Source organism: Rhipicephalus microplus, chromosome 2, assembly GCF_043290135.1.
Source record: "Rhipicephalus microplus isolate Deutch F79 chromosome 2, USDA_Rmic, whole genome shotgun sequence".
NCBI lineage: Eukaryota > Metazoa > Arthropoda > Arachnida > Ixodida > Ixodidae > Rhipicephalus > Rhipicephalus microplus.
In genome coordinates this window covers 19,433,494-19,455,752 of record NC_134701.1, presented here as the reverse complement: position 1 = coordinate 19,455,752, position 22,259 = coordinate 19,433,494, and the positions used below count along the sequence as shown (strand labels likewise).

General features: G+C 49.8%; 1 protein-coding gene across 5 annotated transcripts in view; it reads left to right on the top strand.

The window, feature by feature from the left end:
- The window catches only part of LOC119169183 (pseudouridine-5'-phosphate glycosidase), a 2,087,124-nt gene extending 2,069,261 nt beyond the window's left edge, over positions 1 to 17,863 (top strand). For all 5 annotated transcript variants that reach the window (XM_037420298.2, XM_075886270.1, XM_075886274.1 and 2 more), the window contains one exon: positions 17,604 to 17,863. In XM_037420298.2, coding sequence (XP_037276195.2) covers positions 17,604 to 17,694 — 91 coding nt within the window. In that variant the 3' untranslated portion in view covers positions 17,695 to 17,863. The remainder of the gene's footprint in view (positions 1 to 17,603) is intronic.
- Positions 17,864 to 22,259: the final 4,396 nt, after the last annotated feature.

Below are 22,259 nucleotides of genomic sequence, written 5' to 3'. Positions count from 1 at the left end.
TCCGCAAAATCTTTTGCAATCTGATGGGATGAAATGATCGATAATGGCTTTTGTGGGAATAACACACAAGCCATGTTTCTACAGCAAAAGTTAAGGTAGACGTTGAACAGGCAAGCGAAATGTTCCAGGTACAATGTATGCAACATGTATTTATAACGTAAATTTTGCCTGTAGCCACTCGCCTGCACTTGATGGACGGGCAACGAATATAGAACTAAGTACATCCCAGAGCACCTGGCACACTGTTGACACAATATCGCACGCTGTCGAACGACCATTTAAAAAGTTGAAAGAGGAGCAACGAAGTGTTTCCCCTGCAGCCAAGAATCTGAGAAGAAATAAATGTAGAAGCAAGGAGAGCGCACATTTTCATGATGGTGCAGGATTTAAGTAATGAGAAAATGTCTATATTTAGAAAAATAAGCGTCACTGACAACATGCCCCTTTACGACATTTCGTCGGGTGGCTTTTTGCTGTTACGACTAGTTCTTAATGTTAATTAGCGAGACAAACCGAATGACATGAAGTGCATGCACATACATAAACAATGACCGTTTGACACTACGTAATAAAAAAACTAGAGCAAACATTCCGTGTACCAAGCTAGCCGCATCTAACTGCGCGAAAAGTGTGAAATGCTTGCTGCTTACTTCACACTTCACAGCCAGCCTAAGCAAATGAATGCTCTGGACGATTCATAAGGCGACCTTACCTCAAAGTTTGTGCAAGTTGGTGCTCGGGACTGATTGCCTTCCGGAAGTTGGTGTCCTTTTTTTAATATGACGTTTCACAAGGTGAAACAGGGTGTCGGAAGTACGTGGAGGCATCCTGATGTATGTACGGAGATACAAATGGCACTGCTTGAAGCGCTACAAAACACCTACGCACCCAAGGGCACCTAAGCGAACGTTGTAATCAAATTTGAACTCACTCTCTGTAAAACTCGACGTCTCAATCTCGTACAACAGATAGCAGTTTGTTGGCCTGACTAAGGTTGGCGCGTTCCTGCAAAGCAGGCCGGACCCATCAACGCCGCTTGCGTCGTCGTTGCTTCAGCGACGTTTTTTCTTCTTCATGCATTGCAAAGCTGCTCCTTGCCACAAGAGGTAGCAGCACTGCTGCTTCTTTCTCACTTGACAGCATAGTGGCTTAAGATAAGAGTTCAACCGCGCAAAGCAAAAAGATCGAACTCGTCACGGGCACACTGATGTTGCGAGCCGCTGACAACATCCGGGGAACAGTTAATCCGTTCCGCGCTCACCCCGTAGTTTATTGTTCACTCGGCAGATGGCACGCTATGGCTATTCGGCGAATACGGCGGCGTGGGGCGCATCCAGTGCGAACGACGCTGCGTTTCGGCGGCAGGAGAATTTCGGTCGCTGTAAAAAGCGGATACTTGAGTGAGGCAAAGCTACTTGTCACGTCAGAACAACGTCCCACAGAAGGGGGTAATCAAGTAGTCACCATAACGCACCGGTGGGTCTGCGTTAAATGTGACGTAAATCGCAGTACGTGGGCACAAGCGAACAAACTGGACGACACATAATCGTGGTGGCGACGCGATTGTGAGGTCAGGTACAGCAGAAAGCTCTAACTTTAACAAACAAGAAGAACAGTCTATCAGGGAGAACGCGTGCTCAGAAAGTCGTGGCCGAGGAGTAGGTCATGAGGGCACTCGTCCAGAACAGCGAAGAGAATTAAGGTCTTAAGGTCATCGAAGCTCACACTCACAGGACACATTCCAAGGACTGTTGGTGTACGGCCATTGGCTACGCGAACAACTGGTGATCAGGCGGGTATAACGACTTTAGGAAGACGACGAGGAAGGGGAGTGCTCACGACTGATAATTGGGCACTTGTGTTCATGATCACTTAAACAGGCACACTATCTACTTCTACGTCTAAAATGTTTTGCCTAGTTGCCAGAGTTAACAGAGAATTTCCGGGTTGATAGGTCAATGCAGTATCATCTCCGCGAAGTGCACTGGTAAGTTCTCTAAGAATGGACTTCGTGGGAAAAGCGAAGGGGAGTGACGGGGTATAGGTGAGAGAGAGAGAAACAACATTTTGCGTGCATCCGGCGTGCGGGAAGTCACCGGCCGCGCAGGGCGCGGGTATTCCCTATCTAAAGAATATAGCTAATAGTCCTATAGTCCCCAGGCTCTAGATCTTGAGGACGTTGTGCTCTGGCTAGGCATTGGATACTCGGGCTCCTCCGCTCCCGTTGTCCGGGGCGTCGGTTCCCTTTCTCGTCTGCTTTGCCAGGGCCTCCTCAAGCCGCTGGATGGCCCTTCGTTGTGTGTTTAAGTCTTGGGAGCGTATCCATGCTCCCACCTCATCGGGATACGTGGCGTCCTGGCACTGCCCATTCCCATTGTTCACACCATTGTTACACCCGCCCCACATGATGTGGCGGAGGGTGGCTAGTTCACGTTCACACGCGCTACACTTAGCGTCCACAAACATGTCGGGGCATACGTGCCGGGCCAATGCTGGCGTTAGCACGCATTCCGTTTGCAGTTGTCGGAGCTTCACCGCTTCCGCACGTGACAGTTCACGATGCGGGGGCGGAAAGGCTCTCCTGGCCTCTCTGTAGGCCGCCAGGATCCCTCCGTAGTCGGTGAGGGGATCAAGGTCTTCTTCTCGTTCTTCACCGCTGGTTTCAGGGAGACGGGCTGCTGCGGTCCGGCACGTGATGAGATCACGGGCCACAGCGTCCGCCCCCTCGTTGCGGTTCTCAATGTCGGGAGCCAGTTGTCCCATGTGGGCTGGGAACCATTTGAGGGCGATGGTTGGCCCTGTAGCGGCGCCGCGAGCAGCCCGCGAAGCCGCGATGGACGTCACTAGCCGCTCCGTGCCCCGCCAGACCATGCCTCGGGCAAAATTCCTGATTGCCTGCTTTGAGTCGCTTAGCACCGTGCGCGTGCCCGGCCTACCTGTGGCCAGGGCTATCGCCGCCTCCTCTGCCTGGCCGGCTGTACGGGCGCGCACGGTGCTTGCTGTTAGTAGTTTACCGGTAGTGGCGCTGACCACCACTGCTGCGAAGGCGTTGCGTCTTCCCGGATATCTTGCGGCGTCCACGTAGACTGCGCCCTCGTCTCTCTGATGTTGACGGGCCAGCGCCACTGCTCTCGCCGCTCGCCTGCCCGCGTCACTTTCTGGGTCCATGTTTTTTGGCAGCGGGTAGACAATGATTTTCCTCGCTCCCTCATCGCTCAGGGGGACTTGTTTTTCTAACTGCCCGTCTGGTCCTGCTCCCGGGCGTTCTCCAGGAGGTAATAATCCTACCCGGTCGAGTAATCCTCTGCCCGCGGCTGTGTCGCTCAGGCGGCTCAGCTGCGAAGCTCTCTGGGCCTCGCTGATCTCCGAGAGCGTGTTGTGTGTTCCCAGAGACAGCAAGGCCGTTGTCTTTGTGCCTGGTAGGAGCCCAAGAGCCCCCGCGTAAGCCTTCCAGATGGCAGCGTCGATCTTGGCTCGTTTCGCGCCGGTCCAGCGGTGAAAAGCCCCCGCATATGCCGCGTGGCTTATAACGAAAGCCTGCAGCAGATGCAGGAGCCCCCTCTCTTTCATGCCCCGGTAGCGGGACGACATTCGCTTGACCAGGCGCGCTGCGATGCCCATCTTGGTTGTGATGTTCTTGACCGCCGTGGCGTTGGTTTGGGTGCCGTCCACGAACATCCCCAGGACTCGAAGCCCCGGGACGTGCGGGATCTGCATACCGTCACTGGTGCGCACGATGATGTTCTCGGCCGCCTCTCGACTTGCCTTCTTTCTGTGCCTCCCAGGTGGTGGCAGGATGAGTAGCTGTGATTTTTGTGGCGAAAACCGCAAGCCCGTGCCCAAGAGTGCGGACTCCACGGCGTCCACCGCCACCTGCAGACCCGCCTCGATGTCTCCGTCGCTTCCACCCGTGGCCCAGATGGTTACGTCGTCGGCGTAGAGGCAGTGTCGTATCCCCGGGCCCAGCGCCTCGAGACGCCTGGCCACCTCGATCATGACAATGTTAAACAGGAACGGGGAGATGACTGAGCCCTGTGGGGTCCCGACACTGCCCAGCTCTCGTTCTTCGAGCTTCGTTCCTCCCACCTCCAGCCTGGCCGTGCGGCGAGAAAGGAAGGCTCTAAAGTAGTTGTATGATCTTGCGCCCAGCCCCAGGCGGGACACCTGAGCCAGGACCGACGAGTGTCTAACGTTGTCGAAGGCGCTCTGCAGGTCCAGGCCCAAGATCGCTCGGTTGTCATTCTTTGGAGTCCCGCCCGGTGGGTCAAGGACTTCTCGTTGGATCAGGAGCATGGCGTCTTGCGTTCCCAACTTGGCCCGGAAGCCAAGCATTGAGTCCGGGTAGACATGGTGCGCTTCCATGTAACGGTTCCACCGGGTGTTAAGAACGTGCTCCAGTACCTTGCCCACGCAGGACGTGAGCGAGATGCGACGCAGGCCCTCTATACCCGGTGGCTTGTTTGGTTTTGGCAGCAGGATCGTCTTTGCTGTCTTCCAGGCCTTGGGCAGCTTGCCGTTACGCCAGCATTCGTTGTAGTAGCGTGTCAGTGATGTGATGGCTGAGTCACTCAGGTTGCGTAGAGCTTTGTTAGTAACTCTGTCGGGTCCGGCGGCCGAACGACAGTTCAGGTCCTGCGCCGCCTGCCTCACTTCCCATTTCTCTAGATCTCGGTCGAGGTGGAGGTTCGGCTGGCCGGCGTAGTCTGGGTGATCTTCGTGACTGGTGATGGGGAGGTAGCGCTCGTTGAGTCGCTTGAACATCTCCTCTTCGCCCAGTTGACGAGCGGTGGTGTGTAGGATTTGGGCCATGCGTGTACGTTGGTATTCGCAGCTCTTGGTCTCATCCATCAGTTGCCTGAGGAGTTTCCAAGTGCCGCCACGGTGAAGCTGTCCATCAGCCTGGCTGCAGAGTGCAAACCACTGCTGTGAGCAGAGCTGCCTGCTGTGTCGCTCGATCTCTCGGCCGAGTTTTGCGATCTTCTTTCGTAGCTTTCTGTTGTGACGTTGCCGCCGCCAACGCTTTTGGAGCGAGCGCCTGGCTTCGAGGAGGTGGGCTAGTCTCGGGTCCATGGTTTCGATTTCTTCGGGTGCATCGATCTCGTCTGTGGCCGCTTCTGTTGCCACCAGCAGCTTCGCTGACCACTCGTCGATATTGTCGACTTCGCCGAGTTCTGTGTTACGGAACTTGCTCCAGTCGACGAGTTTGTGCTTTGATGTTTTGTCGCGGTTCGGGTTTCCGTTGAGATGAGCCAGCGGTAATTCAATTTCGATGATGAAGTGATCGCTGCCCAGGTTGATTCCCGTATTCCTCCACTTCGCGGTGCCACCTTCGGGCAGCATCGCAAAGGTGAGGTCTGGATTTGTATCCCGGGCAACCGATGTTCCGATCCTTGATGGATGGGCTGGATTCATCAGTAACGTGAACTCGGCTTCGCCGGCATCTTCAAGAAGGTTCCTTCCCTTGGACGTGGTGGTCGTGTAGCCGAGCTCTCGATGTTGCGCGTTGAAATCGCCGCATATTACCGCGGCAGCGTCTCCTCTTTTGGCCAGGTCTTTCTGTGCTTGTGATGTGGCACTCTTGATCTTATGGAAAATAGTTTTGAATTTCTGCTTTCCATGTCTTGGATTGCTATAGACGTTAGCGATGAAGACGGTGGTTGATGTCTTCTTCTTTCTTGCACCCCGGGTTCCTCGTCCTTTGCCGCTAATCGCTAGCTCGGTGACGCACAGCTCGATGGCGGTGTCCCTGCTGCCCAGGAACTGTTGGTGTTTCACGTGGGCGATGCCTTTCCGGATGAACGTGCACACGCCCTGCGCCGCACCCTTCCCGCATGTGCGAGCGGACTGGGGGCAGGCGTGTGACCGATACCCTGGCAGCGTCGGCGTGTCTTCGGTGTGGGTTTCTTGGACTGCTATCACGTCCGGGCGAGCCATCGGTGCCAGCGATCTCAAGTACTGTTGTAGGATTGCTTTTCGGCACCGGAACCCGTTGGCGTCCAGTGCCAGATCTTGATCTTATTGTTGCTGTCCATTATGAGGGAGAGCCTTTTGTGTTTGGCAATATTGATGCGCCGCTTCACCAATTAGCGGCTGCAGCTTCTCTGGGCTCAGGGCCCTCTCTAGCGCTTGCTCAATTTGGAGCTGAATCGTTTGCGCAAGTTGCTGTTGGATGACTTGGGTGCATTTCGTGAGGATTCTCTGCTCGATGCCCTCAAAGCTCTTGCCCCATTTCTTTAGAGCTCTCGCGTTCCGACCGATCTTCTTACTGAAGCTCCCGTAGCCGAGGGGTTTGGTCCTGTCTCCGTTGTTTGTAGTTGCCACCGAGATGACCGAGGCACTATCATCTTCTTCCTCGTTGCTTTCGATTTCCAGTTCCTCTTCATGTTGTGCTTCTAACCCTCTTGCCACCGCAATCATGGATGCCCTTGTCGGAGTCTTCGCTTTGGCGGTGAATTGGTAGGTCTTAGGGGTTGTAGTGTTGACAAAGCGGTTGCCCATGATGTTTGTTGGGGTTCCGTTGTCATCCTCATCGGCGTCTGTCGCCATCTTGTTGTTGGCTTCGTTCCTTGATCCCCCCTCTTGAAGCCTTCTAATGGCGTCTCGTTGTTCGTCGATGACGCCTCGTTGTTGTTTGATGGTGAGCTGCGTCGCCGCCATCGCCGTCTGGAGTTCCTCCATCGCCTTCTCCATTTTCTTAACGGTAGCTTTCAACTCCCGCGTCTCTTTCTTGCATTGTTCGCTGCAGCCGCCGCCGCTTGGCATCTTGCCAGGCTCCTTCAGCGTTGCAGCTGCTGCTCTGCTCAGGGCCCCGCTCGTTTGCGTCATCGCCGCGCCATTGACGTCAGACTTGTTTGTCACGCTCAGGTGCGCTTGCACCTACGGCGCCGGTCTTGGCGGACGCGTTTCTTTCGGTCTTCCGGAGGTGACGTCAGCCCACTTCACGTCCTCCGGTTCCGCTCTGCTCCTATCACGGCTTGCCACGCCGTTTTGTTCGTGACGTGTCCCGCTGGCTCCCGGCTCTGGGAAGTCGAATCTTCTAGAAAGCGCAGCCTCCCCGGGCGTTTTCGCGGGCGCCATCTCGGTTATAGTTTCGGTGATCTGTTTTATCCTTTGCCGCTGCTTGATTTGTAGCGGCGTTTTGAATTTGTTCTTGCATTTGCCCGCGCCCGTGACGTGGGAGCTGCCGCAGAACTTGCATCTTGGTTTGCAGTATTCTGCATGGTCTTCTCCTGGGTTGTTTCTACCGCAAGCGAAGCACACCCTAGCATTCGGAGTTGGACACACATCTTTCCTGTGCCCTATCTTGCCGCATGTAGTGCAGACCTCACGGTGCTGCCTGTACAGCGTACACTTCGAGACAAAGCCGCCATACTTTACGTAGCGTGGTACTTTGTTTCCTTCAAATAGAATTACCACCGACTCCGAATTTCCGAGCCGGTGTGCGGCCATAACGGGGGGGTTATGCTTGTTCACTAGGAACCGAGTGATCTGTTCCTCGGGTTCCTCTCTGCCCACTCCACTTATTACACCCCGTGAGGTGTTGTCTGGGGTGCTCTTATACGCAAACGTTTCATACGTGCGTTCCTCCACCGTGATATTACGGATCGATCCGTAGCGAAAAGATCTCGCTTCGCTAGGAGTGCTCAGCACTATAATGTTCTGGGCGGCGTTCGGCGCAAACGAATCGTCCTCCGCTTCTTCGATCTTAATGTTAGCTGCTGTTATGATGGCTGTGCGCAGCGTGGTCATTTTGGTGGCACTCACTACGAGTCCTCCACGAGGCCTGACAACCACGCGGTGTTCGTCTTTCTTGGCGAAAGTAGGCATGCGGGCTGACTTTGCCATATTAGCGTTCACTTTGGCAACGTACTGCGCTTTCTGTTCGCGCCTACGCTCCTCCTTCAACTTAGCGTTCGAAGCCGATAGAAACTTGCTCGGCTCACCTGCGGTTAGAGTATCCCGCTGCGATGGGCTGCCCGTTTTTTGCCGTTTCTTCTCGCGTCGAGAGGCCACTACAGTCCAACCCGCACACGAGTTCGGCGGGTCACAGTCACTGTTCACCACGGTAACACACTGTCCGATGCCGGTGGCGGTCGGAAAACCGTCGCCGATCGTCGTCGAGCAGTCCCCGCTGGCGTCGAGTCGCGATCCGGTCGGTTGTTCGGCGGCTTTCTTCTTCGCGGCGGTTAGGCCCAGCTGGCCATGCCGTCTCTTGCGAGCAGAATCCGCACTTATATCCGCGGCCGAGGTGTCCATAGCTTGGAATTCTTCGTAGTGTTGGTCGTTCTCGTCGTTCCGAAGCCTGGCGAGCTCTGGGGAGGCCTCCAAGGCCGCCTCAAGTGCCGCGCCGACCGAGCACATGGTCGGAGCGAAGGTAGCCGTCGTTAGGCATAGCGGGGCCTCACCCGCTTCGCACATGAAATCGCTCTAAGACTCCCAAAATTGGGTGAAATGACCCAAATTCGGTATTGACGTGGTCCACTCACCGAGTTGATCACTCACGTACCAAAATTAGTCTTGTAGGGGTCGATGGTCCGCCGAAAATTAGCATTTCCTACGGAGCCGATGTGAAGCATGACCGCTCGCTCCGCGCGCTCGCAGCGCCCCCCGGGGCATAGGTGACCGACAACGTTGCTGGGTCTGGGGAACGGCCAGCGGTCGTAACGTGAGGTTGATGCTTGTGCAGTCGTAACGTGAGGTTGATGCTTGTGCATCAGGGTTTGGAGGGTCCTCATGGCTGAGCAAAGAGAAGGATCTAGTGTCGCCTGGATGGTATGATTAACGGAGGGACGACGGTCGACAATAGCTAAAATAGCGAGAAATGTGACCGACGCCATTGAAGAGGAAACATAATGGCCTGTCATCACGCGCACGCCACTGGTTCGGATCTAGGTACCTGGAAAACGCCTGTTGTGACCGGTAGTAGTATAAAGCAAGGCTTACTGCGGGACGACTTAGGGCACATACTGGCTGGACGCCTGCATTGGCTAGATCTTCGTGCATGACAGCCTGAATTAGTGACACTATCGGGCAGGCTTCCTCGTAAGAAAGAGCCTGGGGAGCAGATGGATTTGCTGCCTCGATGTCTCGGCACCCAAGACGCAGGAAGTTTTCGGTACTGGGTGGTAGCTGAGTCTGCACGTCTTTGCATGACGGCTGTTAGAGAGCTGAAAAAATTTCTGCGTGATTCGTTGGCTCTTTGCCTCTCCGAACCGTCGGCACTCCCTGATTATGTCGTCAATGGTGGAGCAGTCTTTATATACATAATCAGGTGAAAGGCGTCATCAGCGATGCTTTTGAAAATGTAACTGACGTTGTCGGCTTCAGGCATTCGGCTATCAACTTACCAGCAAAAGGCTAAAACTTGTACGTACACCACGTACGGCTCTGTTGAGGTTTGGGCCCGGCACGAGGGTTCTTTCTAGGTGACTCGTTGACGCGCAATGGGCTTTCTAAAAAGGCTTTTCATTTTTGGTTTGCATACGTCCCAGCTGGTGAGCTCCTCCTCGTGCGTGTCGAACCACACACTGACTGTGCCCCTGTGGTAGTGGCTGACATTTGTGAGCACCAAAGTCATATCCAAGTGAGACGTCCCCTGAGAAAGACTCTCCTCGCCTTTCCCCTTCCTTTTGACGCGTGGCCGCTTTTCTCAGCTTCCGACTCTGCCCTCCCGGGGCACTAAACCAATCGCCGCTGTCCACGCGGCATATATTTTCTTCTCAGTCGGAGTGTATCATCTTCGCTGGCCACCCCCACGGCCTACACCAGTAGAAATCCCTCTCTCAAACAAAGCTGAGCAAGTAACAATGTACAAACTCAAGCCTCAGAGAGAGAGATGGGCGAGCTGTCCCAAGACACTTTACTTATGGGCGAACAATGGTCCCGATGCTTCCGGTACTTGGTGAGCCGATGTCCAGACCAAGTCTCAACGTTTCTATGCAGCTCGGTGTCTCTCGCGAAATTCTCCGTAGCCGCTGCTTCTTCGTCATTCACCGCCGCGGGCGGCCATCCGCGCAAAACGCAGTAATGAGCCCTGGAGCCACGGAGGCTGACGGAAAGTCATACTGGACCCGGCACAGGCGCTGCGGCAGCGTCGCATTCCCCGAACTAACAAAAGGTGCTCTGCTGCTCCCCATGCCACAAATCTAAAGGATGCGCGCGGATTATCTCCACCGTACACTGTCACACGGTCTGTAGACGACAAAGTGCCGCCCGGTCCTCGTGTTTGCGCGGGGGAGCCCGTGAGAATAGTAGAAATATTCCTTCTGGTACTTCACTCGGGAATGCCCATTCGTTACACCGAAGTTTTTCTTTTCCTTTTTTTTATGCGTGGGTTTGGGAAACGAGCAAAAACATCTTGAAAGGACCGGGGTTCAGTCCGTGTTTGCGGGGACGTCACAATTCCTTCATCTTACAGAAGAATTTTCCAGCGGGGAAATCCAAACACGAGAAATGCGGGCGCATAGTGCCTTCGGTTTGCGCAGCGAAATTGAGACATTGCGGCAGTCTTAGGAATACAGTATGCGAACACAACACACTTGTGATTCAATCCTGTCGGCAGCGCGTTGCTGAGAGGAACCAATCTGTGATTGTCGCTGAATCATCACCCACCACGAAGCAGTTTGATTCCGTGTTTCTACCGCGCACAACACAGTTGAAACCTTCAGAATCACCGCAGAAACTCGTGGATAACACGTGGACAAAACGCACACTGGTCACAGCTGCTCGTCGGATGGTTTGGCAGGCAGAGTTCAGTCATGAGTGCGGAAGGTTCACTACCCTGCGAGCACGCCACACACTTCGCCTGCAGTGTCCACTCGTGGCACAACCGAACAGAGGATACACACATTTCAACACGCGTTCATTCCACAAATGCGCAAAATTTTAAAATCTTATCGAACATCTCAAACCAAACGAAAAGCGCGATGGCGGGAGAACATAGGTCATACAGGCAGCAACACTGAATTGCCCTCGCATACCATCTCTTGCCCGGCCTCCGCTGCACCTGTCGGGGAGGGAAAAGGATCTTCAACACGAATCGCGTGTTCGGATTGGCTGAGAACGTAGCGTATATGCTGTACTATGCAACTGTGACATTGGGCGTTGTACATCAATACCGGTCACGACGCCCCCTGCCTCCTAACGAGGCGCCACACTTCCGTGCGGGGAGACGCCGTGAACACATTTTCATTTGAACTTTCTAAACATTCTCGTTTCTTAAAACAGTCCCCTTTTCACCTTCCTTTCCGACAAGCGGCGAGATGTCGGCTATACTTCAGATTCACTGACTCTATGTTCTTCCCCCATCATTAGGTGCTAATCGCTCCCAGGAGGTACCATTTACTCAGGGATCAACATCAAATACCGTGAGCAACATAAAACCACAATAATCGAGTGAGGCTACCTGCCTCATTTCAAAACACAATCAACAAAATAAAACAAGTGTACAAGCCAAAAGAAAACAAAATAAAAACTGAAACTTCGACACGAGGTCTCCACTAAAGTAACAAGCACAATGACTGAGCAGAAATCATAGAAAATAAAATAGCATACAGCATTGCGGACTCTTATGACCCTAGCCGATCCCCGAGCGCTCAGCGTCTACCTGTATGCAGTCTTCTTCCGCGATTCCGAGTCCCGGACCCTCGTTAGATGGTCCGTACTTCAACCTACTCGACTCAGTCGCGGAGTGGGGCATATGCGAAGCTATCTTGTAAGACCACCGCTGCGCATGCCTGGGTTTGCTGCGGTGTACATCGAGTGTGCTGCAGTTCCTCTTTGGTTCCACAAAAACCACCCCGTTGCGATCTAGGCATTCCTCACTCTCACTTACTCTCTCTAACGTTCGGTCTACCACCGGGTTGACCAAGACCCCGACTACTGCATCCTCAGAAAAGCCATTCTCATCCAACTCCATATCTGCCACCCCTACTGGTAATGCCTTATCGTCTCGTGGGACCTTCGAGGTAGAAACCGCGGCTAAACCGTCTGTATCCGCTCCATAAACCTCGACATTGACAGCATTTGTTTCACACAGTGGCACCGGCGTGCCAGCGTTCCCCCCAAAGACACACTCGCTCAATGGCGGAACATCCTCCTCGATAATGAAACTTACAATAACCACTTCCGCACACGGTGAACCGCGACTCATTTTTACGGAGCTTGTTTCCTCCCGAATATTTATGACTGCGGTTAACCTCTCCGCGTCAACGTCATGAGGAGGAGTTGTGTCTAGGTTTCCAGATTCGAATTTTGTCACCATCTCCTTGTCTTTGTGAAGGCGGCTGCCACCCGTCGAATTCCACTTTCGTCGCCGGTACCGATAGCATTCTCGCCAAAACTGACCAATTCTGCCACAGTTATAGCACCCGCCGGGATAAGAGAGCTGCTTAGGGAATTCCTGCCAATTTTGTTTCACCTTATTGCGTACTGCCAAGTTCTCCACAGGTTTTTCGAGGCGGTCAAGGCGGTTATGCATCTCATGAACATCCGTGTTCCCTTCTACGTATCGAACGGTTAACGAATGGCTCCTCGACACTTTCTCATTCTGTTCCTCCTTGACTGCTATGGCAATGGCCTCGTCAAACGTTTTCGGGTCTCGAGAGAGAACAAATCTGCGGACCGGATCCCTCAGGCCTAATAAAAATTGCAAGAGCAATTGTTCAACTAGAATTTCGCGGCGCAGTGAAGCTTTCCCCGGATCCTGACTATTGGAGCTCGCCAGGATGGCAGTCCCGAGGATGCGCAAGCGACTTGCAAATGACCTCACGGCCTCATCTGCCTTCTGCCTCGCGTTTAAAAACCGTTCCGTTTTAAAAATAAGTGGCTCCGTATCGAACCTCTTGAGGACCAAATATTTGAACTCAGAAAAAGTCGCAGCCGCAGCGACGCCATCATCCCACCACGCAAAATCGTGCGCTGCACCTATCATCTTGCATCGTGCTATGCAGACCAGCTCACTATCCCGCCATCCACCCAAGCGACCAACCTGCTCTAAAACTTTCAAGAAGACCCCAATATCCAGTTCCGTATCACCTCCCGTAAACGATGGAACCATGTTCGCTAACATTATTGCGCTCATTTCTAGTGGGTCGTCTCTGTCGGTCATCTTGGTAGTCTGCTCATTCATTTTGCCGCCTCTCCTTCCCTAGTACGAGGGTGAAATCTCGCACCGTTGCCCCAGCAGTAATCCCACCGCTGCCACCACTTCAGACGTCCCCTGGGAAAGACTCTCCTCGCCTTTCCCCTTCATTGACACGTGGCCGCTTGTCTCTGGTTCCGACTCTGCCCTCCCGGGGCAACAAACCAATCGCCGCTGTCCACGCGGCATATATTTTTTTCTCAGTCGGAGTGTATCATCTTCGGCGGCCGCCCCCGCGGCCTACACCAGTAGAAAACCCTCTCCCAAACAAAGCCGAGCAAGTAACAATGTACAAACTCAAGCCTCAGAGAGAGATGGGCGAGATGTCCCAAGACACTTTAATTACGCTCCAACAATGGTCCCGACGCTTCCGGTGCTTGGTGAGCCGACGTCCAGACCAAGTCTCAACGTTTCTATGCAACTCGGTGTCTCCCGCAATGTTCTCCGTAGCCGCCACTTCTTCGTCATTCACCGCCGCGGGCGGCCATCCGCACAGAACGCAGTAATGAGCCCTGGAGCCACGGAGGCTGACGGAAAGTCATACTGGACCTGGCACAGGCGCTGCGGCCGCGTCACATTCCCCGAACCAACAAAAGGGGCTCTGCCGCTTCCCATGCCAAAAATCTGAAGGGTGCGCGCGGATTATCTCCACCGTACACTGTCACACGGTCTGTAGACGACAAGGCGCCGCCCGGTCCTCGTGTTTGCGCGGGAGAGCCCGTGAGAATAGTAGAAATAATTCTTGTGCTACTTCACTCCGGAATGCCCATTCGTTACACCGAAGGTTTTATTTTCTTTTTTTTATGCGGGGGTTTGAGAAACGAGCGAAAACATCTTGAAAGGACCGGGGTTCAGTCCGTGTTTGCGGGGACGTCACAAAGCGATTTGTCTTGCTGGCGCGCTCGTAGTCTGCCAGCCACTTCTCCACGTGCACTTTATCAGTCACGCAGAAGGGGCTAGGGTCTCGGGGGTGGGTCAGAACAACGTGGCTCGGTCAATTCGGCATAGCGGGAGCTGGATGGACGAAATTTTCTGTCAACACGATAAACTGTTCAAGAAGACGCCCGCTGAGAAATTTCGTCTTGCGTGAAGTAAGTAAGTACCCCGCACCTTCTACCAATGATGTTACTGGGGGGGGGGGGGGAGGATGACAGAAAACGGGCGTATTAACAATATTTACAATCCACAGCTGTGCAGGCATGCACAACCAAGATGGCGAGTTGATGATGATGATCTTTGTAACACTGGCGCACAGTAACAACGGGGGATGAGCCAAGAACCGGGTGGCAGGATCTTAAGCTAAAGGCTTATGGTGAGAGCAGGCACCAGCTAGTCCTTCACTTCTTCGTCCTCCTGCTGAGCGGCTCTTAACAATTTAGATACGTATACATATGCGAATAATGATGGCGATGAGTGACGGTTACATATAGATACGTATACATATGCAATGAATGACGGCGACGCCGACGCCGGCAGCAAAATTCAGCCGAGAGTGTGTATACTATTGCTGGTTGAGGTAAAAAGCGCAAAAACGTTAGCAAAGCAAAAGAAGGACACAAGACAAGTGCTGGCGTACTAGAAATGGCACTGAGTAGTATTGAAAACTGGGCAAGTTGGTAACGATTCATAGCTGGTCGAGGTAAACAGCGCCAATAAGTAAGATAGAGTGATACTACTCAGTGTCATTTCTTTTGCATCAGCGCTTGTTTTGTGTCCTGCCTTTACTCTGTTTCTGCGCTGTTTACCTCAACCAGCTATGAATTGTTACCGACTTGCCCAGTTTTTTACACTACTGAGTGCCGTTTCTAGTACAATAGATATTGTATTTTGTCTTTCCTGTACTATGTCTTTGTTTATTTCACTGTTTACCTCGACAAGCTATGAATCTTTACCAACTTCCCCAATTTTCAATACTTCTTATATAATTGTTATCGTAATAAAAACCGATTGATCGCGCTGCACAACTGTTCATGGGCCGCCCCGTATATATAGGCACTGGATCTTGGCCTCCAAGGTAGTGCCGGTGGCAGATATGTGCGTTGTTGAAGGCGGATTCACACGAGGAAACGGAGGAGGGATTTCCGCAACGGTTGGCGCATCACGTGCCGTGCGCGTAATCGAAACGTGCCATCCTGGCTTTATCCGCTCTCCTCTGCTCGCTGCACGAATGGAAATGTGTCGCCGCTATTTCGATCCCTCCGTTCAACGGTAGTCTGCTCTCGATTGAGAGGATTCAGCGTCAAATATTTCAACATTGGTCGGACGTGCGTGGCTAGGAAGCAGGCAGCTGGCTTAAAAGCCATGTGTTTTAGTTTTGCGGTGATGATCGAATGCGTTTCGCGTGACAGTGGAAGAGGCAAGGCATTTTTGGTGGTGGATTTGGTGGTTTTTATTCACAGCGCGTGGCCTGCGTCACCACAAACGTGAGTGCAGTGAAAAAAATTTTGACGAGGCGACCATCACTATTCTTTCCCTCTTTGAAGGATTCCCAGCCCTGTGGAACAACGAGCACTCGGACTATGCAAATTCGTAGCTGCGCAACAGGCTGACGCACAGCAGGCATTTGTACTCCTATGGATCACACTGGTGTATCTTTTCATAAAGTAATGTCTGAATAACAAGCGTTTTCTTGGAGATTCATGGCTTCGTCTACAACTCTGTCGTTTGCTCTTTTTTTTCCTTTTTTCAACCTGCATCACGTCGTCTTCACTCACTTCAGGTAGAACAGCAAACGCGTGCAAACGTCCTTTTAAGCGTTCATACATATTGGAATGCACTCTTGAACCCCGCATAAACACTGCGGAAAGCGTCGCGCAGGCGCGCTGCATAAGCATAGGAGTCGAGAGTACGCACGAGGATTCGGCGGGTGTAGCTCCAGCTGTGTGCATGCGACGTGTCCAGTGCTTCACTGGATTAAACTAATCTCGTGACCATTCAGTCCACGGAGCAGCGGGATTTCACCCTCGCGTGTGAATCAAGCTTAAGCAACAAAAAATACAGCATATCCACGGAGTGAATGATGATGAGTAGGGCCAAGCGTCGGTCAGTGCGTCCGTGCTTCCCTCCGCTCGTTCTTGCTTCCGTCCATCCGTGCGTCCGTTCATTCGTGTGCCTGTCTCTGCGTTCGTCCGTGTGTCTGTCCTTTCGTCCATCCCTGCGTTCATGGGAACGAACGGTGCGTCCGTTCTTCCGTGCGTCTGTCAGTCCATACGTCTGCTCATGCGTCTGTCAGTCCGTTCGTCTGTCCGTCCTTCCGTCTGCTTGCCTCTCTGTCCGTCCGTGAACCCGTCTGTCTATCTAGTGAACACACCAAGTACCGCCATTTTGCATCTTTTCATAATATGTTTATCATATCGAAGTACCGCCATCCAGTAGACTGTACGAGAGGTGGCTACCTACTACTACTGCGACTACTACTACTGCTACTCTTATTACTACATACATCGGGGACGCATGAACCATGAATTAAGAAGCTTCGCTTTTAAAAATTGGCAGTATGCTCGTTAACTGAAAGAGACTGAAGGTATTTGTGTCCAATCGGAGTCTCCGGTCTCTTATAGCCCATCAGCAGCGATTGCCATGTTCCAGTAGAAAATACCGGTCTATCACTGCGTGCTTCGCGCTTGCCCAGGTTTCTCTCCTGCACAACGCCGCGATGAGCGCCAGTGTCAGCGCTGCCGGTAAGCGTTAGGATCCGCTGCTTCACATCTGCACATTGTTCTTTTAGCAGAAGTTGGTGTAATTTTTAGGGGCAAAGCTCCTGAAGCCGTAGGTCATGCGTCCTCGATGTAAGCATTAGTTTTAGTAGTCGTCGTCGTATAGCAGTTCGTAGCTACCTCTCGTTTAGTCATTGGAAAGTCGGCTGGAGCGGTGCTTGTATATGATGAGTATATGATGAAAAAATGTGAGATGACGGTACTTGGAGGGTTCACTAGATGAACGGATGCATGAATGCATGAATGGACGCACAGATGGACACACGCACGGACAGACAGACGCATGAACGCACGGATGGATGGACGTACGCAAGAACGGAGGAATTATGGACGCAGGGAGGAACGGATGGACACAAGTACTAAGAAACGGGTGGATGGAATCACGGACGGACTGATGAACGTTTCGCCCTACTCAGCACTATTCACTCCGTGAATATGCTATGATTTTTGTTTTGTCTTGAACTTGCGTCATTCCGCCGATAGGTACCCGATGCCTTCAGCACTCCGACGGGTGCTCGGCGTTGTTATCTTCGATTGCGCCTTCAGAGTGTCGTCACCGAGGGAGTATACAAATATTTAACGCCATTGTGCAAACTGAAAATATTCTTAACAAGCGAAGAAAACGAACAAGGAAAATCCCAGCGTGTAAAATACCTCTCTTGCATATTTCAGGGTGATCAGGTTTTCATTATCACAGCAGTGTAATTGTACGACAGACATGCTGAAGCAGGTTTCATCCAATGCAGGTCTCTGATGTCCTCGGATACGGTTCCCGACATGGTGGGCGAGGACTGCCTTGATGCTGTCTCCACGCCACGCACAGTGGACCTCCAGTGAACCCGGCTTGGGAAATGAAACACGTTTATCGCGTTTTGATGCATTTATGTGTTTATTTCTCGCGCTAGGTCTTCTACGAAAACGCTCCATTATTTGAGAACGTTGATGTTTTGTGTGAATTTAGATTGTTTTAAGTTTCGTATTTTGTGCAATGAAGTCATTCATGTCACTGCGTTGTTTTTTCCAGTTGTTTATGTTCTCACAATTACGAAGAGAACCATTGTCCAAAGAGACCAGTCATTCCTACCGTATGAAATAAATCAGTAATCAATATTTTTTTTCACATTGAAAAAGAATAAAAACAAATGCAACATGAGGAGGGTCCTGCTCCGTTTTAAGAACGGCAGTAGCTCATTGCAGAAATATAACTTCAAAATAACTTGATACGGGCCACAAAATGCTATTTTAGTCAAGAAACACGAAATATGTATACACACATATTAATAGGAACACAAATGAAAAGCTGCACCTAAGCTGAAATCTACACTGCAAATACATACATTTACATTTGTAATACACAGATATATGCACACATGGCCATATTGTTTTTGCTAAAACGTTTCACGTGATTTGAACGCTAGTAAAATATATATATATATATATATATATATATATATATATATTGGTCATTAGTCCTCTCTAGGGCTCGACTGACAAAAATAGTCTTACTGTGTAATTAGGATTGCGCCAAGGATGAAGTTCTTTGGTAGTTTATTAAGTAAGATGGGAACAGTGTGTTAATGATTGTATTATTTTTTGTAGCTGTCGGAACATGCCACTTTTTGTGTGTCCAGTATGACGGATGCTGTGGTTCACAGTAAGATCAGCCAGTGAAAATGCAATAAAATATTGGTTTTTCAGGATGACTAGTAGGTAAAAATCAAGTGATAGTCGCATAAAAAATGCTGCTAGAATAGCAAACCTTAGGGACAGGTATCTAATTGAATATGAGCTAGTAACTAGCGAGATAGTGTTTTGTTTCGGTAAAGTCGAAACTGTGATATAATGTCACGAAATGTGAAACCGCACGAGACAATGTCAACTAGTGAGGTATATACGGTTAAAAGTGCGAAATCGCGATATCAAATGGAAAAGCGCTTGAAAGCGTCGCAAAGCCGCACGAAACGATGTCAACTAGCCAGATACGTTAGAAGTGCGAAGGTTAGTTTCGGCTAGGTTATGTTAGGAAGCGTCGTGAAACCGCACACTAGGATCTCAACTAGCGAGATACAACGTTTTGTAGCACTACAACAGTGAAACTGCAATACCATGTATGGTTCGTGAATCCGCACGAAACAATGAAAACTAGCTAGATACAGCGTTTTGTGCCGTCACAAGTGTGAAACAGCGATATTTCATTTCATTTATTGATACTGTCAGCCCTTTGCGGGCTAATACAGGAGTGGAGTTGACTCATATAAAACAGAAATGTGCATAAGAGAAACATAAAAAAAAAGAACCTTCACTACTGGAACAAATCATTTCAGAGCGCATACAACAAATATATTATGATGGCTAAGCATATAGTTTACAGAGAAGTTAGTGAAAAATAAGGAAAGAGAGCATCACTGCCAAAATACACATCATAATTTGCGCATAATAAAACACATAATAAATATCATAGCCTAGTTACAAAGCACGTAATTCACACATATTCACAATCTTAGCGCATGGTATAAGAGTGCACTATATGTTTTATTGCTTCTAAAAAGTCAGTAAGCGATTTGATTTTCACAACCAAATCTGGTAACGAATTCCACTGCTGAATCGCCCCGGGGAAGAAGCTGTACCTGAAACAGTCTTTATGAACTTTGAGGGGCGGTATGTACATACTGTGTCTGTGCCTTGACGTTTCTTGTGTTTTGCTACCAAAGTACCTACCGTAGCTCATTTTAACGTGATTATGAACTATCATGAAAAGGAATTTCAGCCTTTCATATTCGGTGCGTTTTCGTAGAGGTAGGAGCTCTGCAAATTTGCATAATTCAGTAGGTGAATGGAAACGACGGTATTTATTAAATATAAACCTAGAACTAAGCCGCTGTATTTTGTCAAGTTTCCAACAGTTAGTTTGGGATCCCACACTACTTCAGCATATTCGATTATGGTTCTTAGCGAAGTTTTATAAGTTAAAGTTTTAACTTCGGGAGAGGCACAGTGGAGGTTACGTCTCAGGCCTCATAACACCTTGTTAGCTTCGGAACAAAGTTTGTCAACATGAAGATTCCAACACACAAGAGTGGAAGCTTGGGCTAGTTGGTGCGTATTCACAGCGCTCTTTCTGTCTACCCTGTCCTTTTTTCCTTTGTTCGCGCGCTGAAACACCTTGCAAATATGAAGATTCCAACGCATGTCGGGTGTAAATATGAGACCAAGGTATTTATATTGCTTAGCCTGAGCAAGTTCGTGACCGTTAATGCTGTACGGATAACTAAGAATGTTCTTTTTTTTAGAAATGGACATAGAAGAAGTTTTTGTTGGGTTGAGCTGCATTTGCCACTGATCGCACCAGTTTTTAATTCTCTCTAAGTTAGGATTAAGTTCGGCCTGGTCACTCGGTGACTGTACATTTTTGTATAGTATGCAATCGTCAGCAAACATTCTTATTTGGGTAGTAATTTTTTTGGCAGATCGTTTATAAACACCAGGAACAAGAGGGGCCCCAAGACACTACCCTGGAGCACCCCAGATACCACAGTCAATAAACGAAATTAGTGGTGCCCTAGTTGAACATATTGTTCTCGGCGTGCAAGATAGAAACTGAACCACCATGCATATATCGCATATGATATCATATGCATATCATGCATATGTCGTGAAAGCGTATGAAAATGTGAACTAGCGAGATACAGCGTTTAGCATCGCTAAAGTGCGATACTGCAATCTCATGCAAGCATCGTGAAACTACCTGAAACGATCTCAACTGGCGAGATGCAGCGTTTTGTACCATTACAAGTGTGCAACTGTGATATGCAAACGTCGTGAAAGCGCATGAAACTGTCGTGAATCCTCATGAAACAATGCGAACTTTCTAGATGCAGATTTTTAGCACTACAAGTTTGAAACTGCAATTTCTTGCAAATGTCGTCAAAGCGCATGAAACAATGGAGCTAGCAAGATACAGCGTTTTGAAACGCTACAAGTGCAAAACTGTGATATCATTGAAACGTAATGAAATCGCACGTAACATTGTGAACTAGCAACATACAGCATTTTGCGCGGTTACAAGTGCTAAACTGTGGTATCATGCAAATGTCGTGAAAGCGCATGAAACAATTTGAAATAGGGAGATATGCCCCTTACAAGTTTAGAATATTGGGGAATTCAGAACACAATGACATCGTGAAGCAATATTTTAATTTTAGCTAGGAGAAAATATTTCAAGAGAGTTATGGCTTCACGTAGCGATAAATTTTTTGCTCAGGTGTTCGACGTGATCGCAACACATGTATCTAGAAAATGCTACGCCTATTGTGAAGACTGTGATTAATTTCTAAATCCTGTGAACGTATTTTCGTTTTATTGAAGTAGGGCATGATTGTTTGTGTTCTTGTGTAAACACCATTACTTTAGTATTGCAGGCATTTACTTGCAAACAGCTCGTGGGGCAGGATGGAGACAACTTTATTGGAAATTCGGCAATATTTAGTGCGACGTGGGTTTAGGCCGTTCACCGGGGACTGTCAAGGCCAGGCCTCAGCGCCGTGACACGGGCTTACTGAACTGCTTCAGTCCACTGTTTAGATTCTTTAGAGTATTGCATCCTTATAGATCGAGATCATTTTGTGATGTACAGTGATAAACACATTTTGTGATGAACACTGATGTACAGTGACAAACACATTTTGTGATGAATGAACACTGATGTACGGGGACAAACACATTTTGTGATGAACACTGATGTACAGTGATAAACATGATACGAACTGGAAATAGGTTTTACCTGTTTTTAACTGTTTGGCATGTATTTTACAAACAACATGAGCAAGGAATGATTCCCTGTAGTACTCCGGCACTCACAGTTTAAAAACTGGACTATTTTTTGTAGCTCTATATATTGTGCTCAATGTGATAAGTAGGATTTAAATAGCTCTAGAGCTATTAGACCAATACCCTAGGCTTGTGGCTCAGTGAGTAAAATACCTGAAGTACTTTAAAACGTGAAATATATTTTAAAAAAATCCATATGATTGATTTATGCAACGAACCAAAATTACTCTCAAGGCACACTTGCTTTTGTGTAACTGATTGTGGTACACGCCTAATCATGCATAAACGTAAGTGGAACATGTAAAGTCAGCTCTCGAAGTCTAGCAAAAAACAGAACAAGAATACATACAAAGTTGTTTTTTTAGCTAGGGTTCATGTGCGGAGGAAAAAGAATCGAAAGCACTCCAAAACTTTCCCTGCCATACCTTCTGCTAATACGGCATGCCTTTGGGCCTGACGCCGCATAATTTTTGCCGTCTTATCTATTTAATTTTATATGGCTTGAATATAAACTTACTTTTGGTCAGATCCCAAAATTGACTAAGCTATAAGCTGTCTGTTGATCCCCTCAGATT